At 51.0% G+C, this 21,409-nt stretch overlaps 2 protein-coding genes across 2 annotated transcripts; both read right to left on the reverse strand.

The window, feature by feature from the left end:
- Positions 1 to 476: 476 nt before the first annotated feature.
- On the reverse strand, positions 477 to 11,473 carry LOC142881499 (uncharacterized). The gene is made up of 10 exons (XM_076015809.1): positions 11,097 to 11,473; positions 9,608 to 9,753; positions 9,284 to 9,365; positions 9,051 to 9,186; positions 8,571 to 8,773; positions 8,329 to 8,465; positions 8,107 to 8,248; positions 7,711 to 7,992; positions 2,622 to 7,622; positions 477 to 1,850 (listed from the first exon to the last, which is right to left on the reverse strand). Exons 1-10 carry the CDS (start codon positions 11,268 to 11,270, stop codon positions 1,836 to 1,838), a joined length of 6,318 nt encoding a protein of 2,105 aa, XP_075871924.1. The 5' UTR covers positions 11,271 to 11,473; the 3' UTR covers positions 477 to 1,835.
- Positions 11,474 to 11,804: 331 nt separating this feature from the next.
- On the reverse strand, positions 11,805 to 20,740 carry cbsa (cystathionine beta-synthase a). The gene is made up of 15 exons (XM_076015815.1): positions 20,581 to 20,740; positions 17,049 to 17,348; positions 16,837 to 16,943; positions 16,619 to 16,753; positions 16,428 to 16,507; positions 15,953 to 16,157; positions 15,759 to 15,850; positions 15,533 to 15,658; positions 15,365 to 15,449; positions 15,162 to 15,267; positions 14,332 to 14,409; positions 14,109 to 14,243; positions 13,894 to 14,002; positions 13,357 to 13,441; positions 11,805 to 12,661 (listed from the first exon to the last, which is right to left on the reverse strand). The coding sequence occupies exons 2-15, from the start codon at positions 17,336 to 17,338 to the stop codon at positions 12,528 to 12,530; spliced, it is 1,767 nt and encodes a 588-aa protein (XP_075871930.1). The 5' UTR covers positions 17,339 to 17,348; positions 20,581 to 20,740; the 3' UTR covers positions 11,805 to 12,527.
- Between the last annotated feature and the right edge of the window lie 669 nt (positions 20,741 to 21,409).

A 21,409-nucleotide genomic window follows, 5' to 3' on the forward strand; every position in this document is an offset into this window, starting at 1 on the left:
ATACATATTTATAGAATGTACTAATAGACACTTCATCAAGTGATTATGGGCACTAAGCAATTAAGTGTGACATTGAATTGAGTTGCAATAAAGTTGGATTAAATACTAACTGAAAGGCCAGTGTGTAAAATTTAATATCAATAAATAATAAAGAATTTAGTTTGAACATTTTAAAACAACACTTCTATCATTATGAGAGAGTGATTTACCTCCAAGCAGTCGCTGCTGTGGCGTTGTTTGATTTTAACGAGTGTCTCTCTCTCAGGTGTGATTTCTTTTGGGGTGGGGGGGGTTGGCCATCTTGCAACGGAAGCTCAGAGAGGACAAACAGCACTATGCACAGCCCGCAAACGGACTTTTGACACATTTCTCCTCCTTCCGTTACCGTGTTTGCAGTCAAAACACTGAGTTACGATGCACAACTCAAACGCAGACCCGATCATTTGTTCACACACAAACGTGTTGACAGGAAAACATTGATGATACATCTTCAACCACTTTTAATTTTTGTTGCAGTGTACAAAAAACTCACACACAGGGCCTTCAAGTATTCATTCAGTCACTCCTGTACGCACGGGACGAGGCCACAGATTGAACGCCAGCTGAAACCTTTTTATTTCCCAGAAGGCCAAAATACAACCGCACCCCTCCTCCGTTACACCCGTCATATATATTCGCCATTGGTAACTCTTCAAATATTTACAAAAGGTAGAAAATAAAAAGTTAAATAAATACAGTCTGCTACCAAAAGAGGATGACGCTGCCTCCCCACAACACTCGGATCTGTCGTAGCAGTAGCAGTAGTAGTAGTAGTATCTAATTGGTGGAAATGCACAGCCTCAAAGAGAAAACTTCCAACAATGAACATGGAGAATGTTGCAACAATCTCAGCGGCTTCTCTGAAATGAATGTTGGCGAGAGTCAGTGGGATGGGGGAACTTCTCTTATTGCTGGGAAGAAATGCAACTTGATGGATGGGGGGGGGGAAGTCTGGTTGGTGACAAGCGGCGCTGGTGCAAAGACAGAAAAAAAGAAGAAAATGTGGCACACACCGACCCCTAGTGGTAGTTTGTGGGAAGGACATGCTCAAGCCTCCGCAAACTCCATAGAAACATTAGTTAAAAAATACCATTGTAAATTAAACAAGAATCATCTTTTTTTTTTTTTTTTTTTTTTTTTTTTTTAAGAAAAAGGTTCCGGATGATACAGCAATCTTCTTACAGCTCATTAAAGTTTAGACTTAGTCTAAAACATATGCATTTTTATGGAACATAAAAGGTGACGATAAAACAAACTATAATTCGCCTTTTAGTTCAAGCAGGAAAAAAAAAATGAGATAAAAAAAAAAATCTTACGAGTGCAAAAAGCAAATAATTGGTATTATATATGGCTTACTGCTGTGAAAAATACCTATCTTCATTTGAGCAGGAACAGCCTTTCCATCATATTTTTCTTTTCTTTTCTTCTCTTCCTCCCCTCCCCCACCAAAAACCTTCACTCTGGCCTTTCAAGCCTCAATAGTCTTGCATCACACAAGGTCACACAGCTGGAAACAGCACGGAGGTTTCAGCTCAGGCACTTCAGTACAAGCTTGTTGTTTTTTTTCTCGCCGGCTTGGTCCCCGTCCCGCCAGCAGCAGCACCACAGCGCCACCTCTGCCTTGCAGACGCGCTGCAGGAAGTCCGTCCACTCGGCCGCCTCGTCTTCTGTCAGCGTTATTGATTGAGCCGAGTCCACTTGAGAGGGGGCGGCGGGGAGAGGGGTGGAGGGGGGCAAGCACGTCCGCGGGTCACGGCCCCGAGTCCAGAGCACCCATGATGTCAACTTGACCCAGTTCAAAAAACTGCTCCCTGAAATGAAAACAACGCAGCGAGTGAGACGAGAAAAAGTGGAATAAAGGTTGCGCGTGTTTACAGTACAAAAAATCTCTCCTCATCCTCTTCTTCTTCCTCCTCCTCCTCCTCCTCCACCTCCTCCACCACCTCCTCCTCTGACCACCTCGTATCGTGGCTTGGTGCACGTCCCTGCGCCTCCTTACAGAGTCAAACTACAAGCTGACTGAATCCTCAGATCTAATTGGTGCAGGCGGGCTCGTGGAGGTGAAAAATGAGAAGCGCACGTACGACCATATCATTTCCTGTTTCTCCTCCTGACTTTCACCAGCAGCTGGGTTCTTGCATAATTCCCCCGTCAGTTCATTGCTCTTCCTCAGCTGTGCTATTATTCTACAATACCAGGGTGGGAGTGGGACAGTTTATTCTCAGCTGACAATTCTGCTTCCTTTTTTCACTTCCAAATGCTGAATCTTCGGGGTTCACTGCTGCTGGGAAACAATGGCGAGGCTGTTGCCGCAGCAGCAGCACAGAGACGATGCCGACAACAATCCGGTTTATTACGATGCTTTTGGAGAGAACGCGGCAACATGTAACACCAATCGGTCCCACGCACATCTTTGGATGCTTTGGTGGGACGCAGCTGCTTGTAGTTCAGCTTCAGCTCCTCTAGAGGGAAGCAGTGAGACCCTTCTGTCCAATTCTTTCCCCCTGTCTTTGCCCTATTTCCTGTCTTATTTTGTTGCTGTTGGAAAAAGACACTGGAGAGGAACTGGATCGCCGACTCACCTCATCGTCCGAGTCGAAGCCAAACAGGTTGGAGCACCTCTGCAGCTGCAGGTGGCGCTGCAGCTCCTCGCCGCTGCAGAACGTGGTGAAGCAGTTGGGGCAGCGCTGCCTCCGGGGGGCGCCAGCGGGCGTCCTACGCGGGTCCTGACGTCCTCCGTGAGGCAGCGAGGAGAAGGGCCCCGCCCCCGGCCCCGCCTCCTTCCTGCGCCTGGGCATGGCGGTGTACTTTTCGTCCAGGTAGACGCTGGGCGGCGGGCGCAGGTACGGCTTCTTGCTGTACTCGGCCAGGGTCTCCATGCAGATCTTGTTCTTGAGGTCGCCCTCGTTGGTCTGCCCGTTGACGGGGCAGGAGGGGGGAGGGGAGGGGGTTGAGGCGAAGGGTCCGGAGGGGGCGGCAGGCGGGACGGCTGCTGCTGCCGCTGCCGCCGCTGCTGCTGAGGGGACCTCCTCGCCGCCAACAGAGCTCCGCCTCTCCTCCGCTTGCGCCAATGGTGGCGACGCTGCTTCGCTGCAGGGCGTTTCCGGCTCCTTGGTGGCGGCGGCGGCGGCGGCGGCGGCGGCGGCGGCGGCGGCGGCGGCTGCCAGGCGCTGGTACTTCCTCTTTTCCCCGGTCGCCTCCGGCTGAGCGCCACCGCGGTCCTTGCGCTTCTTGCCGGCGCCGTCGCTGCTTTTCAAGAGAGACTTCTTCTTCTTCTTCTTCTTCTTCTTCTGCTGCTCCTCCTCCTCCTCGTGGGCTTTCTTCCTCTCCTTCTTTTCCTTCTTTCTTTGCTTCTGGGCCGGCGGTCCGTCTGAGTTGGTGGCGGCGGCGGTGGCGGCAGCAGCTTCCGTCAATGTGGCACCTACTCCCGGTTCAGCCTCGGCGGCCTCGACCTCCGACCTCGCCTCGGCCGGCCTCTTCAAAGACGTGGGCGGCCGTCCCCTCTTGACCGCCTCCGCTCCTGTCTTGGTGCTTTTTGGCTTCTTGGCTTTCTTGCCCTGAGCCGGATGGGGTTTCCTTCCCCTTTTCCCGTCGGTGGCGTGCGATCTCTCAGACGTCGACTCCTCCGAGATCCCTGCCAGCGTCACTAGAGGAGCTGCGGCGACAGCTGCCGCTTCCTGCGGCGTCTCCGTGTTTGCCGCCTCTCCTTCTGGAGCGGCGCCGTGCTCGTCGGACTCGCCCACCACCGAGTTTGTCTTGGCCTCCTCTTCTCCTCTTCCTTCTTCTTTGTTTGTGGCCTCCTCGGACTCCTGGATTTTAGCAGCTTCGCCAATCTCCTCCTCAGGGGGGCGCTGATCAGTGCCTTTCACGGCCACCTGCTCCGCTTTGTCTGCCGAGGCCTCACGCGCCTCTTCGCCGCCGGCGCTCACAGTTGGCGTCAGTGCCTTCTGGGAGATTTTCCTCAGTTTTTCCCTCAACTTGCTGATAATACTGGAGGCGGCGGCTGCTGCTTTGGCGGCTCCCTCGGGCCGGGGGGTCCCTTCGACGACCTGATTAGTTTGCGCGGCATTCTTCAACTTGGGAGGTCGTCCTCTCCTCGCCGGCAGGTTGCCGCTGTTCCCCTCGACCTGCCTCTTCATCAGCTCTCGCCTCGCGGCGAGGTCCTGCGACGACGGGGCGGCCTTGTGATTTTTACTTCTCCCTTGGAACTTCCCCAACTTTCTCCTTATCCGCCGCATGGGGCCGGCCCTCCTCGCCGGGGCGTCCTTGCCAGAGGAACTCTTGGAGACTCTGGAGTCCGCCGTCTTGGAGTCCGCCGTCTTCTGATCTGACGATGCCGATGCTTTTGCGGCGGTGGCGGGAGGAGAGGAAGCGTCCGCGTCGACTGGAGGTGGCCGATCTCGCCCTCTCGACCCGTGAGCGTCTTTCCTGCCCCTGCCCCTCTTTCCAGTTCTGTCCCTTGGCTTGGCATGGTTCAGTAGTCTCTTCCTGGACGCGGGGTTGTGTTTGTCACATGCTTTGGATTTGGCTTCGGAGGCATAGTGTTCCTTTTCATGGAGATTGAGTGCCCAGAGGCAGATGAACAACTGGGAGCAGCCGGGGACGCAGCAGGTGGCCTGCAGGGGGCTGTGCTTCCTGGTGTGGCGCCTCATCTCGTTGCCCGTCTTGAAGCGGGCGGCGCAGCCCCGGTGCAGACACGGGTAGCGGGGTCGCTCCCTGTGGCCCTCCACGTGATGCAAGAAGTGGTCGAAGCTCCACATGACCCTCATGCAGATGCTGCACTTGCTGCCTCCGATGTGGAAGGCCAGCTTGAGGGGCTCCGCCTCGCCGGGGTGCTCGTCCAGGGTGTGGTAGAGGAGGCTGACGCGGTTCCTGGAGGCGTCGGTGAACCAGGCGCAGCCGTCGACGGGGCAGCGGAGTTTCTCCAGCGGCTCCGCGTCCACCGCTTCGTCCCGAGGGACACGGACCGCTTCCGCTTTGGCCTTCGCAGCACAGCTGGACTTTTGGGGTACCTGAGGTGACGCCGCAGACTCGCCGCAGTCTCGGCTCTCCTGCGACCTGGAAGACTTGGAGACGCTGCTGCTCCTTTTCCGAGACGGCTCCCTGCTTTCCGAGTTTGCGGCATCCGCGTTCCGTCTCTTTTTGTCAACGTGTCCATTGAGTCTGTGAGCAGGAGTCTGAGCGCTCGTCTGCCCCGGCGTACTTTGCCTCTTTTCTCGCAAAGACGGACCAACGGAGGGCTTGCCGTCGGACCTCAACTTTCGAGAGCCCGTAGTCGAGGATTCCGCAGGGCTTACGGATCTCGAAGCCTTGTCGGATTTCTTCCGTCGGCCGCGACCGTGGCGGACCGAAGAAGTGTTGCTGGACTTGGATTTGGCAGGAGTTTTGGGCGAGGGCGGGGCTTTGCTCCTTTTCAGCTTCTCAATGTGGTCCGAGAGGTGCATCATGGCCAGCAGGTCGTCCCGGAAGACCGTCCCGCAGAACATGCACTCGTCTTTGCGGTAGTGGAACATGGCGTGCGCGATGACCCGGCTCCCCTTGTAGACCTTGTTGCAGAAGGTGCAGCAGAACTCCAGCCTGGATTCCTCCGATTCCACAGCCTCGCCGTCCTCGGCCACGTCCGGGTCAAAGTCGTCGTCGCTGCCGCCGTCCGAGGGCTCGGGGGCGGAGCGGCCGGAGGTAGCTTGCGGTTTGTCCTCGGGAGGCGGCATTTTGTGAGTCTGCGTCTCGTGTGCGAGCTCCGTGACCATTTCTGTCACCAGCGTCAGGGCGGAAATGTCGTTGAGGCTGCCAGAATCTGGCGTTCCAGTCGTGCCGGTCGCTTTTTGGGGGCTTGAGTCGCTTTTGGAAGAAAGTTCTCTTTTTGTGGGTTTGGTAGAAACGACCGGTTCGGGAGTACTTTGGCTAACCTTGGGAGGGGCGACATCGCCGGCGCAGAGGCCATTCGATTCGAGTGGTCTCTCTGCGCGTGAGGACGAGGACTCAGCAGCGGCGTTGTGGACAATGTCGGTGGAGACTGGGGGGATTTCCTCACCGAGCGCCGCCAGGCTGCTGCCACCGCCGCCACCTTCCACCAACATCTCAACACGCTCAGTTTTGGAGGCCTTTTCTAAAACTGGGGGTTGGGCCGCTTTCCCCATTGCTGGGGACTTTGAAGCGATGGTGACTTTCATCTCGACGGCCGACTCTTCGCAGCGATCGCTCACCTGCGCTTGCTGGACCTTTTCCAGAACGGGGGCTTCCGTAACCTCCGGGCCTGCGGGGGCAGCAGACCTACAGGGGTGCTCTTTAGTTTGCTTTTCCACAACCTTCTCTGCACTTGCATCAGGGGGGAACTTATCCAAGACGGGGGGTTCCACATTGACACCCGCCGCCTCCGCCTCCGATGACGACTGGGAGGCGGCAGACGTCTCTGGCTGCTCCTCTTTCGCCGCGGGCGTCTTCCTCGGGCCGGCCTTGGCAGCCTTTGCCTGCAAGACGTTTTCTAAAACCGGAGGTTCCGAGGCGGCTCGAGCCGACGTTTGGGACGTCGCGCCGAGCCGTCTCTGCGGAACCTTCACAGGGCTGCCTTGCGCCGAGGAACGCGTGATTGTTGACACGGAGCTCTGAACGTTGAGCCCGTTTCCCTTCCCCTTCGGCCGGCGAGCGTAGCAGTGCAGCTGCTGCACGAACATCGACATGTCCCTGGCTCGGAGAACCACCTCCTTGCCGTGCACGGTCCTGGCAGGTTGCGGCGTGGCCGGCTTCACCGTGTGCTTGTAAAGAAGCATCTGGGGGAAGCCTCTCTGTCTGTTGTAAGTGTCCTCGCCGAATGAGCCCATGAGTTCATTGTCGGGCAGCGAGAGCTCGAGGATGACGGGAGGGGAGGGGGGTCGACCAGAGTCCAGGGAATATTTCTTTGACTGTCTGCTGTGGTTCTCCTTGGCCGTCGAGTCTGAGTTCTCCGAGGACTTGACGTTGTTTTTGTGCTGACCGGCCTCGGACTTCTTCTCCACGGACGAGAGGTGGCGCTTCTGAAGCTTCAACTTATGCTTGCGGCTCTTTGCCGGGACGCTGTTCTCGGCGAGGGTTCCCGAGTCCTCCAGAAGCCACCTGGGCGTTCTGATCCTCCGCTTGGGCGGGTTCTTCTGCGAGAGCCTGGTGATGCGCCTGTGCTCCCCGTGGCCCCAGTTGTCCCGGAGGCGGTCGAGCTGCCAAAACGAGCGTCGAAGAGGCTCAGACGGCGCGTCCTTCAAAGTGCGTGATCCCTGATTGCCTCTCTTCTTGGCAGCGTGGTTGGCGCCCAGTCGCGGTCTTCCTGGAACACCCCGTAGTTTTTTGGAGGCAGCGTCAGAATCCTCCCGGTCGCCCGGATGCCGCTTCTTGGCCGCCCCCTGCAAAGTCCCCTGATGTTCCTTCTGACACCCGACCATGCCGGATCGAAGAGACAGTTCTTTGGTGCAGTAGTTTGAAATCCATTTGTCCTCCATGATTTCGTCCAGGGCCGTGCCGACCCCCTTTTCAGACATCAGCTTTAAGCAGTTGGTCCGCAAAGCAATGAGATTCCACAGTTCTGGATCGAAATATAGGTCCTTCTTTAAGACCTGAGAGAAATAAAGACAAGGAATTGTTTAACCATCATCGAAACCAATTAAGAACCAATCGGGAAAAAATTCCAGAAGGATGATTCACCTGCAGCGTCTCAAATCGAATGTGGTTTCTGATGGGGCTGTACTCCACGTGGTACTCCTGGTCAGGATGCATATAGAGGAGGTACACGGTCTTGTAGGCCTCGACCGTGCGCTCCAGGAAGAAGACGAGGAGGGCGCACGCCCGGCACACCTCCAGGTCGTTGGGAAGCAGGCCAGCGATGGTTTTGTAGATCAGCGACTTGGTGAGGACGTCGCAGGGAAGGCAGGACTCCAGGGCGTTGGCGCAGAGCTCCACGCAGAACTGGATTCCATCTTCACCCACCTGGCCGAAGGCAAAGGAGAAGAGGACGCGTTACATAATCCAAGCGTTGACAAACCCTGATAAACTGGCCTATTTTTAGCCACATTTGGCGGCTCTTCCAACGTTCCCCCTTACTTCCTGCAGTATGGCTCTGATGAAAGGGAAAATGGAGTTGACGTTGGTGGCAGACAGCATCAGCTGGTGAATCTCTTTCAGCAGGTCCGTCTTTGGCGTTTGCAACCGATGGTGCAGCTCGCTCCACAGGAACACAAGATCGCTGGCGAGGAAGCGCAGTCTGCGGTCAATGGACAACCAGGAGACTGCTTGCCGCTCGCCATCAAACGCCGGAGTACTTACCACAGGTAGAACATGTCGCCCCTGGACAGCTGCCGAGACAGGAAGGCTCTGCCGAGAGCCAGCAACACCTCGTCCTTTTCTTCGCTCTCCAAACCGCAGATGATGTGCACCGCGTCTTTTCCGTTCAGTTTAGCCGCCTGCAACGGGCGGCACACGAGGAAAAGACAAGGCGTCAGCACGTCTGCGATGCAAGGGAGAAACAGCGGAGGCGACGCCGGAGAAAACTCCACGGCTCCACCAACCTCATTGTGCAGGCTGTCGTGCTGCGACGTTTTGAGGAGCCACGTGAGGTAGACCTGAAGGAAGAACAAGTGTTGTCCTGCTGTGGGATGCCAAGCGCAACACTTGGCCAGGGCCATGGCCTCACCGACCCGCTCACAGGATAAGAGGTAGCGTATCCGCAGCTCAAAGAAAACAGGCAGTTCTGAGCTGATGCACCCGTCCACTGAGGAAAGCAACAACAAAAAAAATCTGTGGTTTTGGTTTAATTGGAGTCACAGAAAAGATGGAATCATCACAGCATCCGGGGCAAAATCATCAACATTTAATATTTGTTTGGCAATCACTGCCAGACGATGCGTCAATATTTAATGTGCAAAGGAACCGAGTATAATTTTTGACAGTGATGAACGGTAATGCAGCCCATTCTAACAAGTTTATGTTAAAGGTGCAGAAGAAAAAAAAACGAACTTCCTTATACATGTATTTAAAATGAGGCTCACCTTCACTCTGAGGTAAACTGGAGCCGCTGAGGATTGCCTGTAAGGCAGGGCAGGCCCAAGGCCCGCCGCCACGGACCGACTGCTCAACCTGAAGTAAATAAACATTCTGGTGCCTTGCTAGCCCCAACTGACATTCCTGCAAAACATGTGGACCCCAGGGTTAAAGAGCAGTTTCCCATGAGAGGGGCATCCAAAGTGTTCCAAATGGCTGGTGCACGATACTTCATTCTCACCTGAAAATTAACAGTGAAGTTTTTCAGGGGCTCCTGATGAAAGTCCTTCTGGTCAAAGAACAGCAGCAGCTCAAAAACACTCCTGTGAAAATACCAATGTCTTTGTTGGTGTTCTGCTCCTGGACAGGACAATAAAACTCCACATCCGATCAATAGAAAATCTCATCCAAATTATAGTTAGCGTCACTGCCTGCAACATTGTGTTCCTGCGAGGTGGACTCGTGCGTTAGTACTCGCAGGCAAATCTTTGGAATGATAATCAATGGATTGATTGACTGACTTAATTGGCGCCACTGTTTTGAGCAAACAGGTTTGGGTACTTACAAGGCAAGACTGCTGAGTGTGTGGAGCACATGGTCACAGCTTGGTGTGAAAACAGTGGAGGCCTGGGTGAAGTAGCAGAGAGCTTTCTCAAGGATCCTGAGCTGAGGCAGCGGCAGCCGCCAGCGAGAGGCATGCTCCTCAACAACCTACGCACAAACAAGGAAGCATTTTCCATAAACCGGCATCAGCAGCTGCAAGATGTCTCACAAAAGGAGTTTTTACCAAAAATTGGCATTTAGACATGGATTTACCGCACTAAGGTTGAATAGCCAATGTCACCAGTTCACAGCGACATTTTAATGGGTGTGTAGCTGTTACGAATTAGGGGAATGATTTTCTGAACACAATTAGCAAGGGTGAGAAACATTTGAATCTTTAAACACGGATCACGTTGGCAAACAAAATAAAAACAGTTCACAACGCCCCCTAATGGTCGTTATCGTTATTCTCCCTTTCTGGTGTCCATAATATAATTGTCAACATCAGTATTCCCGTGCCGTTGACTTCACCGGTTTAACGCGTTTCAAAATATGTGAAGCCACAAGTCAATTAACGTGAAAACCTCAATGCCGCACGTCCAACTGTTAATGACGCTTGTAGCCTGAGAAAAGTCTTGCACAGTTACAATTACATGAATGGCTCCCAATTAGATTTTGTTTTAACAATTAATACCAAACGTCCTGTTGATAGAGGGCTCAGTGACTTGACCGGCAGCAAAAAAAGTGATCTGCAACAACGTCGATTTTGCACAGTAGGTTTAAATGCCATTGGCATCAATTATGACCCTCCACGGATACCATCGAAATTAACCAACAACTTTCAGGCTGGCATCTCCATTTACTTTTTGGGGCGACCGTGCAGCAGTTGGCATAACCGTTGGCGTGGTACAGATTTATCACTTTAGAATAAAAGAAGCGATGACGCAACATTGCTCGAAGAACACACCGTTCTTCAACTGGTAGTGAATATGTGGAAGACCCACACTGGGGTTCCTAAGCACATACTTAATAATGCAACCATGTTAGTCGCAAGACAAGAACATTTCAACCCAGGGTACAGTTTCAAGCGTTACATTATAGCCGTAATGTTGAAATGTAGAGAAAAAGCTGTCTTGAGACACTACACACACTCCAAATGAGCTCACTTGCAGATAAAATCAAAGCTAGCCGAGAGGCTATCTGAAGCGATTAGCCTCGTTAGCTCGTTGCCTTTAAAGTGAAAGCGCACGGACAAAAACCGAAACATTGCAAACTGCTGCTGCTGCTTCGATAACGGCTCGTGAATATGCAACTGTGAGCACAAGACAGGCGTCACCGCGCCGCCGTTTGCATTTTAGAGCGACTGCGAGCTGTTGGCTGTTAGCTCGGCGCTAACGAGCCAAACAGCTAAGGCTAGTTCTGGGGGAGGAGGGGGGCGCTCAGTCGGCGAACACATACAGCTCTTTTCTGCCACAGCGAGCCTGTCAGCCAGTCCGACTTGGGGCACCTACCTTGCAAAAGTCGGAGCAGAACGCCTTGCTGTCGGCCCGCAGCTCGTCGGCCGTGTAGCGACTCAACAAAGTCTCTAGTTGAGTCTCCAGACCCTCGTTGACGCTGGCTCCCTCCGCCATACTGTGTGTAGAGCCTTCCTCGTAGCATCCACCACCGCCGCACAACACAGACATCGCCACGGTCAACGACTCGCATCGGCGGCGCTGATTGGTCAGTGCCGACGCACAGGCGGGCGCTCCTTGTTGACACAGGCGTACACCGGTGAGGTGCTCGGGTCGAGCGGTGTCGAGAGCTCGCAATTAAAACCCCGCCACCGGCAATGACGTCCCGCCCGTGCGGCAGTAAGGGTGAAAGCTAGTGAAGTTTTCCAAACACATGGCAAACACAAACACGTTAACGATAATTACTGTATATTGACGTGGATTGGAACGCAAAGATAATTCTGCTAATTTCTTTGTAAGTTCGGCGTTGTAGCTTGGGTGATTAGCTTCACGATTAAAGAAGTGGTTCAAAGGCGAGGCCTGTATTTCGAACTGGCCTTTTTCATCCTACTTTACACCTAAAAATGCCATTTGAAACCAACATATTCCTCCTCTTTTGCTATGTAGTGTTCTTCTCTACTTTTACTTTGATTTGACTTTTACAAAATCAAAGTAATCTTAAATCCTCTGCTTTCAGCATTGCAAGTCAATAAATGGGATTCGGAGGAAAATTAGACAATTTAACTTTATTTCATCGAGTACATTCATTTAAGACAGAGTCAGGCGATACAAAACTCATTCTTTCAGACAGTGCTTAAATACCCAAGACATCCCCACAGTTACATCACAGCCACTGTGCTGACAAGAGACAAGAATTTCACTTCTTTCCAGTCATTCGATTACACTCCACACAGATTTCTCTTACCTGTAAACAAAAACAATAATAAAAGCAGCACATAGTGAGCAGTACTGGAGAGGACAATATATCTATATACAAGAAGTATCTACTTCTAACCGTAATCAATGATTAATGTGGGTTCTTTGTCATTTGTTGTCGTATTGCTTAAAATTTCATTTACACACAAACCCAATGGTGATATCACCATGTATGCCCAAGACAAAGTAGGAATTCAGATGATGTCTTTCAGAATCGGATACAAAAAAAAAAAGCTTAACACAATCTTAAGAGTTACTTTAAAGTCAAGCAAATATTATTTCATACTTAATATACTACAAGCAAAATACAATAAGTAATCAAATGGTCTAGTTAAAAAGAAATGCTCCCGCAGGCTGACTTGGTAGCGTAAAAAGTTCTTGACTGATTGTTCCATAAGACGGAACTATGAAATGAATAGATTTTCTTATTAAGATGGGGGTAAAAATAAAGATTGCTTTTGCTGTTGTAGAGATATGTCTGCCACCCTCGTCACCGGCTGTGTGCTACGCATTTCAGTTCAGCTCATCGGTGCATTCCGACATGGACCGCTCCCTTCTCTCCCGGCCCGTGACAAAGTTGAGCAGATCGACGGCCGTCACCACTCCGAACACCATCTGCTTCAGGCTGGGAGAGCCGTCCGTCAAGTCTGCCGGAAAAAACGGCAGGTGACACATTTCAAAAAATGGTCAGAGATTGTTTTAGCTGCATCAAGTTAGCAGTGCGATTAAAACCACAAACAGAGGTGGGAAGTAACAAAGTGCAAATACTTTGTTACTGTATTTGTCGTACTTGTAGTGTATTTACCGTACTGTGCTGATTTTGTAGGCATCTGTATTTTACTTCTATTTCTGACAACTTTGTACTTTTACTCCCTACATTTGTACACAAATATCTTTACTTTCTGCATCTTACATTGGAAAAACATGACAGTAATTCCTTTATTTGTTATAGCTGTTGCTTGAAGTGGAGCTACAATATTTGAACTCTGTTGTTATGTAGTTCAATATAAGAATGGATCATATTTTAGAAGGAAATTATGTTTCACTAGCTCAGCTCTGGGGTAACTGTTCAGTAGGAGTTGAATCAGTACTTTTACCAGAGTATTTATTTACACTAGTATCTGTACTTTTACTGAAGTAGGGATCACAAATACTTTTGCCCCCTCTGGCCGCAAATTATAATATAACTATTACGCAGTGCATTTATGACCTATAATGTAGAATACATTGAGATTTTGCAGCAATCATCGTCTTCGGACAAGCAAGAAGATAAAAATAGATCTCAGACACAAAGTGGAATGCAGTGAACGGTATGAAGGAACAAGTGTTTGGGAGAACTTACATTGAATCTGTTCATGGACCACCAGGGCAAAGTGGTCGATCTCCAAAATGCGAGACAACTTCCCTAAATTGTCGGTCAGACGGATCTGTGAAGGAGTGGTGAATGTTTAAAGTCGACACATTGAAGTAACAGATTGAGATTGAGATTGGCTTTGCCCTTCGCCGACCAAGGCCAAGCATAATCAAATGCCTCCAACAAATCTAGAGACGCACCGATACCGCCATGAGGTACACTACTTGTATTCGTTAAGTGCATTCAATTTGTGTTTGTATTGCAGGGAAACTTGTGACAGTCACCCCATGTTGTTGAAAAACATGCTGAGGAATGCTGTTCAAATAATAAGAGCACATCTGTGGGGGAAAAAAAATCAAAGTAATTCTGTAATGTGTAATGGCCTTGAAAAGTACTCAGTATCAGTATTGGCGAGTACTGAAATGCAGGTCCTCATGATATTGGTGCATCCCTAAACAAATCTATTCCAACGTTCAAATCTCCTCTGCTGCTGCTGTGATGCTCAGTCTGTGATGCTCTGTGTACCTGTTTGAACTGCTTGTAGAGAACTTTGCTGACGGGGTCTGACAGCTTGATCTTCCCTGCCAGGATGCAGGCCAGCATGTTCCCTAAAGTCACCATGCCCAGGATCAACCTGTGTGCAGTTGAATACACAAACAATTAAAAAAAAAAAAAAAAAATCAATGAAATGAAAGTAGTGGAGATGTTTTAATCTTGGCCTGGATTTTTTTTTTACTCACCCTGCCTCATCCACCACAGGCGCCTGGTCGAATCCCTTCTCCTTGAGGATTTTGATGGTCTTCTGACAGGTGACTGTGGGCAGGACGGTCAGAGGCGCCGACAGGTTCAAACCCTGCAGCCTCAAGTTCCACCACCTTGATGGATGATGGGACAAATGCTCACAGTGGGCACTTTTTCAAAAGAAGTATGGATAAATATTAAAATTTTTTTGGTGGCATGTACCATGGTTTGTTCACCATGATGTCCTCTTCACTCAGGAAGCCCTTCTGCACCATCCACTTGTCGTTCAGGAACTTGGACCTTGGTCAAACAAATGCAAAAACGTGAGGCAAGATGAACTGACTTCAGTCCGCCACTAGGCGGCGCAAAGAGCTCAGGCGGTTTTTTTTTTAGAAGAGGCATTCTGTTCCAAGTCTGAGAGCGAAATCTGGGCTTGAAGGAGAAGATCTGGTGTTGGGTGTTGGGCAAGATCAGAAGATCAGGTTTTATTTTAGCGGCTTAGCCGTTTTAGAAAGAGTCGTCTCCTCAGCTGTGATGTGACTGGCTGTGAAAGTACAGGCGAAACTCAGAAGACCCCTGTTCCTCGCCACAATCGGATGTTCGGGCCATAAACGAGCAAAGCCCACTGGAGCTCCGCCCCCCAAGCCAGTGATTAGGCCTCGGGCGGCAGGTTACTGTTGCAGCCTGTTGTTGGTCTGCTTTCCGAGGGAATCGTCTTACCGGCACCAACGTGGAAACAGCCAATGGGTTTAGAGTTACACAACACACAAAAGACGGCCGTGTCCTCGGCTAAACCTCCTCCCAGAATCTCACTCTGGGTCTGTGACAGTTTCCTTTGTCCTGACCAAACTGCTGCTTTGCTGCCACACTGCTGCTGTGACGCCTGCACACATGGGAGCGTTCAAAACCGTAAAAACTAAACAAGCAGCCTCTCCTCTGCGCTCATCAAATGTGGCATCTGGACCAAAGCCTGCAAGTCTTGTTGATGCGACGGAACGTTTCTCAGTCAAGATCCCCGTTTGTTTGTTTGTTTGCTGCTTTGTGCTTCTTACATGTAGTTGCGGATGGAGTCTGGCAGGATGACCACGCACCGCTGGCCCTCCTTCAGCTCTTTGGCCAAGTGCACCGCTGCAGCCATGGCCGTCCCGGAGCTGCCTCCTGTCGTGGAGCAAACAGGGGGAAAATTGGTTTCACACGCGGTGGCAGCGGCCGAGAGAATGAATGCCGTCGTCTGTCTGCGGGTTGGTCCTCGTACCGCACAGCAGGCCCTCCTCTCGGATCAGCATGCGGGACATGTTGAAGGAGTCCTCGTCGTTGGACTTGTACCAGACGTCCACCACCTGAGGACATGTAAAAATCAAGCGGCTGCCTGGTAGAATAAAACCAGGAGGTTGGATGAGGAGGGACTTGCTGGGAAACTCACCGATCTGTCCAGCACGGTGGGGATGAAGTCGTACCCGATGCCCTCCACCTCGTACTGGGTCTTGTCCGTCTTGTTGATCTCCTCGGGCTCGGCCAAGATGGAGCCTTCGGGGTCGACTCCCACAATCTGAAGACCATCAATCATCATCATTTTTTGAGTGGGAGGACGAGGAAGGGGGGGGGGGGGAAGCAAACAGGAAGCGGTTACCGCCGGGCGTCAGACTCACTTTGACGTTGGGGCACTTCTCCTTCAGCTTGCGGGCGATCCCTGTGATGGTGCCCCCCGTGCCGGCTCCCGCCACCAGCATGTCCACTTTACCTGTCGGGGTGGGACGGGTTCATCAAACGGGCACAAGATAAACTTGGGCATTTTGGACAGAACTGTGTTCAAATTTGGACAGCTACAGCGGCGAGAACGGACCGTCGCACTGCTCCAGGATCTCCTCGGCCGTGGTGTCGTAGTGGGCCAGCGGGTTGCTGGGGTTGCGGTACTGGTCCAGGATGTGCGAGTTGGGGATCTCGTTCTTGAGGCGCCAGGCCACGCCCACGTGGGACTCTGGCGAATCGAAGCGGGCGCTGGTGGGCGTGCGCACGATCTCGGCGCCCAGGGCCCTCAGGACGTCCACCTACAGAGGGGGGGGGGGTGAAGTCCAGTCAAGCAACTTTACATCACCACAGACATAGACTTAGTAGTACATTAGTAGTACAACGCATACATTTCTTTTCTCCTTTTCTCTTTTCTCTTGGACATACTACTCTTGCTCATTAGCTGAAATGCAAACATAGTTTTAACCAATGTTTTCATTTTAGAAGATCCTTCCCAGGTCGTGACCGACAACGCCCCTGCTTATAGACCTGACAGAACACGTGCGCGCACCCACGCACCCACGGCTCACCTTTTCCATGCTCATTTTCTCCGGCATGACGATGATGCAACGGTAGCCCTTGACGGCAGCGGCCAGCGCCAGGCCAATTCCTGCATCAAACCAGAAAAACCACATCCGGGACTTCAGTCAGCAGCTGCTGAACAACAACACTCGCACCGCTCACCCAACATGGAAGAAAAGAAAAGCGAGCGCAGACGCACCAGTGTTTCCGGACGTGGGCTCGATGATTGTGTCCCCGGGTTTGAGGAGGCCGTCCCTCTCTGCGTCTTCCACCATCCGCAGGCTGATCCTGTCCTTCACGCTGCCGCCTGCGTTGAAGAACTCGCACTTGGCCACTGCGGAGACGAAGACAAAGAGGTGGTTTGTTTCGCGCTCGCGCCACTCTGACGAGTCGAAGCTCCTCTCCGATTTCACTTACGTATCTCACACTTGAGTCCAAAGGCTTTGGGGATCTTGTTGATATTCACCATGGGCGTCTCCCCGATCCGGTGCAAAATATTTGGGAGGATTGCTGGCTGGACTTTCCTACAGGAAGAAACACACAAACAAAAGGAAAAAAAAAAGAGTGAGGTGAATGTTTCAAGAGACGCAGCGAGCCCGTTCCCTTGGTGTCGACGGAGCTTCTCCGACCTGGGAACCTCAGCGTGGGGGGAGTCGGCCTTGGAGGCTCCCAGGCTCCACTTGCAGCGGCTGGGTAGGTCGGGCCGGATCCACTTCCTGTCGGGACTGGCGGCCTTGGTGGTGCGCTGGACGCTGCCGCGGCCGGCCTCTTTGCCGTTGTCCAGCTTGTCGACGCCGTTGAGCGGCAGCGAGCCCTCCAGGATCTTGGTGTCGCCATTGGTGTGTCCATGGAGCTTGGCCGAGTGGGGGCACACCGAGCTGGTGACGCTCGGCTCTTTGGTGGCGGGCACTGACGGCATGGCTCAACAACTGTTGGAGGAGACCTTTTGAATACTGGTAGAACTTGCGCACAATGCGCAAATTTTCATGATAGGCACTAAAGAATATCATCTGTGAAGGTTCTCGGTCATCCAGGTCCTCTTCAAGTAAGAAGGGTTCAGTTAGGGCAACTGGTCTTGTTCTTGTGATCTTCAAGATCTTCGGGATCACAAGAACAAGTCCAGTTGCACTCACTGAACCCTTCTCCAATAGACTTTCCAATAGCAGAGACCAAACAACAATTTGATTTAATGAAGCTGAACCAAAAGTGAGGAAACATACGCAACATACAGTTGACACCCTGTGAAGCCCTAAGGCTGTATGAGGTGATGGCACCTGATTAACGTTCAGTCTTGAGAAATTGTTTCCAGCCGCAGTTGACGGTTCTCAGCGGCTCACCAGAAAGTTAAATCTAAATACATCCCAGGACCTCTTGGTGAAAACATTTTCAAAGTCGGGTCCCCGGGGGGCAGAAAACCGACACTTGAGACACGTTTAATGGCCCCTAATTATAGTTTACCGACCAAGGCGGAACGCACGACTCAAATAAACAACGTGGCTATTTTGAAAAAAAGTGAGTCGGACGTCACTTGTTCGTTCGAGTGGAACCCAAACTTTGCAGAAGAAAAAAGCAACGCAGGACTAACAGACCAATTAAAAGACCCTCAACAAATTCCAGAACGGCCAGCAGGTGGGTGACACGTGGGTAGAGAAAGAAAAGCATTGCTTTTTATTCTTGGCAACCATCCTGAAGAGCTTATCAGAAGGTCAACAAACGTGAGCGAGGCCTTGGGGACGTATGGAGCAAGACAGCCGTCGGTAGCTTTTATGGCTCCATCACTCTGACGCAGCAGATCATTTCAGGAATCGGTTGCAATCATGAGCAAATAGAGAGCCACTCCTTCCCTACTAACTTGGTGTTATATAAACACAGCAGGAAAAAACTGCTTGCTCATGCTTAAAGAGGCGTCTCTTTATCTTTGCAGTGCATTAAAAAAACGACAACAAGAAAATGCAGGCTCGGAGTGTGAAAAAACAGAAGTGGAAGCGTGACGGGAGCCCAGACGACTGATACGTGTCAAAACTTTGATCATGTTGCATCATCTCTTTGATAGACTTTCAACGCAAAGTGACTCATGGGTGGTTCTTGCGTAACAAGAACATCCACCTCAGTTTGTCTATGATTCAGAAACACCAATAAGACAAACATCCTGGTGGAAGTGTGATACAAGAAAAGGACGCAGTCAGTGCGACCCCGGTGTTAAAGATTACCCAGAGTTCCCAACCATCTGGGCTGTAAATATGACATTCGACGACTCCTGATAATTTCTTCACAGCGAGATAACAGAGAGCTTGAGTGGGTGGGTGCCTCCCTGGTGCATTTCCCAGGGCCACGTTAGTGATCCCGGCAACACAAGCACGCCTGAGAGAGCGTGGTTTGCCACACTGGAGCCGCTAAAAGCATCAACCAGTGACTGATCCATCTGCAGCAGCAGCAGCAGCAGCAGACGCTCGCTGTCACTAATAGACGCCGACTGCAGGGGCCAGCTGTCAAAGCACGGGGCCCCGCAACGGCTCCACGGGTGACTGAACCAGTGGCAAACCTACTGAGCAAACAACGGCGACGTCGTGAGCGAGGTGAGTGGCCTCGGCAGCAGCAGCAGCAGCAGCAGCTGCAGGCTCTGCAACAATGACTGAGTTCAACAGCAGCAAACCACTGTCGGACACGTCTGCCAACGAGTTCTCCGTGGTTTTTCAACGTTAAAGTTCATTCAAAAGCTTCCTCAGGCGCTGAGGAAAATGGAAAGTGATGAGAATACACTGTCACACTGTCATAATACACCCCTACCAACCTCCCACCCCCGAGCCCCCGAGCTGACCCCAGCCTCGGGCTGCTGCTGCTGTGGTGGTGGTGGTGGTGGTATGCATGGGCTTTAACTGAGGTCAGCGGGGTAACGTTACCCCTCCGCGTGGCAGAAAAGTCTGGCAACAGGGGATTTAACATTTTGAAACCAGTGAGTGTGCAAAATAAAGCCAAGTATTAATAATAAATCCTGGAATACCGGGAGGAAGGATATTGCAGAAATGAAAGTCACCGGCTCTGAGGGGGGAAGAAAAACCCCCCCGGTGAACTCTCAGCTAATCACTCCGCTTTCTCTGATCTGCCCTGGTATTTCTAAGGCTGGGAGAGGACACACGTGACTAGGACTTATTAAAAAAAAAAAAAGAAAGGAAGAAAGAAAGAAAAAAAAAGTTTTAGAGATTGTGAGATTTTGAGATTGTTGTAGCCATGCACAAAGGTTTTTTGAAAATCGGATTAGTTTAGATTTGCAGCCTTTTTCTGTTGTCATTACTTTTGTCTGGCGAGAGAAATAGTGGAACAAAATCTGAAGAGCACGAATGCCGCAGAGGGAACCTGACAACCCCACCGACCCGACCACCAGCAACACCACTGAAACCCACCAACACCACCAACACCACCAACACGTGGTCGCTGCGGAGTTGCGGTGGGATTTAAAGGCAGCAGCTGCGTGGAAACAACAACGCGCCGCCCGGCGATGCTTAAAAGGACCGTTTGGTTCGTTTAAAAGAAAACAAATTAAATAAATTAATTAAAAAAAAAAACCCGCCAATCTGGATTTACATGTAAACAGCGACAGCGCAACACGAATAAAATGTTTCTCGGATGGATTATTATATATTTGAATTATATACAAACCCCCCCCCCCCCACGCCCCCCTCCCCCTACAAGACAATCGAAGTTAACGACGAACCGGTCGCGATACTCTCATTTATTCTGAATAATCGAGTCATTAATTGACCAAATAAAGAGCGGCTTGATCGACAGACAATTTTTCGGACACCAAATCACACTGATAAAGCACTGATTTATTTTTTTCCCTTCTTCTTCTCTCCTACCGACGCAGCAAAAAACGCGGATTGACGGTAGGTTAGTTCAAAAGGGGCAACAATGGATCCGAAATGACAACGAAATAAAAAATGAAAAAAAAAAATGATAATTTTGCGCATAAACGAACCGTGCTGGATGGAAAATTGCGCGCCGTTCGGTCGAGAAGCGCAGGTCGAACGAGCACAATGTTGCATCAGAATGTGCGGGTCACCTCTCATCCGCAGAGCTCGCGCATCGTTCGTCGCGAGGGTTTTTTTTCTTTTCTTTTTTTTTTTCTTTTTTTCCTTTTTTCTCTCCTCCTTTCTCACTCACCTGTGTGGGAAGAAAAGCGTCCTGGTGAGAAATAGAGGGGGGGAAGGAATATAGTGACTAACAGAAGAACAAGAAGAGAAAAAAGAGACCAGGTGCCGAGTGCGGTTGCGCCGCTGCGAGCAGAACAACAGCGTCGAGTAGAGTGAGCAACTTCCGATAAAGACGACCGGGGTGTCGTGACGAAACACGTGGACCCGAGGGGAGGGCCGCTTGGGGCGGGGGGGAGCAAGGTCTGGTTCGGCGCCCCTGATTGGCTGCAGCGAGGGCGTCTGTTTGGAGCGCTGCGCCAATCAGCAACAGGGTTCCTCAATGGGGAGAGGGGGATACAGGGTGTGTGTGTGTGTGTGTGTGTGTGTGTGTGTGTGTGTGTGTGTGTGTGTGTGTGTGTGTGTGTGTGTGTGTGTGTTGGAGGGGGGGTGCTGCGACAAAACAGTCCGCACCATCTGTGCCCATGTTTGACTGACACGCCACGTACTGTGTGTGCGGACTTTGGGCACATGTGACATCTTGAAAACTTCTCATGAGCAGTTTGTTTTTTCCTTTTTTGTAAATTATTATCCCCCCCTTAAAATACATACACGCACCAAGTTGATGAGTCTGGAAATTCCCATTAAAATTTCGTTGTTTTTTTTTAATGCTAAATTAAGAATTGCTGTACCATTTTAATAAAAGTTTTTTTCCCCCCCGAAACACTGAATTGCTTTTATCACACTTTCATAAAACAGAAAGATGACTAAGAAGAATAAACGTCTAATTTTTTCTTTTAAAACTCACTCACTTTAAACCTAAAACGGATTTCAATCAAAAGCCAAAAATATTTGGATGTTTT

This window comes from Nelusetta ayraudi, unplaced genomic scaffold (assembly GCF_046127955.1).
Source record: "Nelusetta ayraudi isolate G7.1 ecotype Tasmania unplaced genomic scaffold, CSIRO-AGI_Nayr_v1 ptg000197l, whole genome shotgun sequence".
NCBI classification, from domain to species: Eukaryota; Metazoa; Chordata; class Actinopteri; order Tetraodontiformes; family Monacanthidae; genus Nelusetta; species Nelusetta ayraudi.

Excerpts from the sequence above, each read along its gene's own strand:
- LOC142881499 (XM_076015809.1), bottom strand. The coding sequence starts at position 11,270 with ATGTCTGTGTTGTGCGGCGGTGGTGGATGCTACGAGGAAGGCTCTACA. Across the intron at positions 9,366-9,607 it reads ACACTCAGCAGTCTTGCCTT|GAGTGTTTTTGAGCTGCTGC; the intron begins GTAAGTACCCAA and ends GTATTTTCACAG. Across the intron at positions 9,187-9,283 it reads ACTTCACTGTTAATTTTCAG|GAATGTCAGTTGGGGCTAGC; the intron begins GTGAGAATGAAG and ends CATGTTTTGCAG.
- cbsa (XM_076015815.1), bottom strand. The coding sequence starts at position 17,338 with ATGCCGTCAGTGCCCGCCACCAAAGAGCCGAGCGTCACCAGCTCGGTG. Across the intron at positions 15,851-15,952 it reads GATCCTGGAGCAGTGCGACG|GTAAAGTGGACATGCTGGTG; the intron begins GTCCGTTCTCGC and ends CCACCCCGACAG. Across the intron at positions 13,442-13,893 it reads TCTACAAGCAGTTCAAACAG|ATCCGTCTGACCGACAATTT; the intron begins GTACACAGAGCA and ends ACTCCTTCACAG.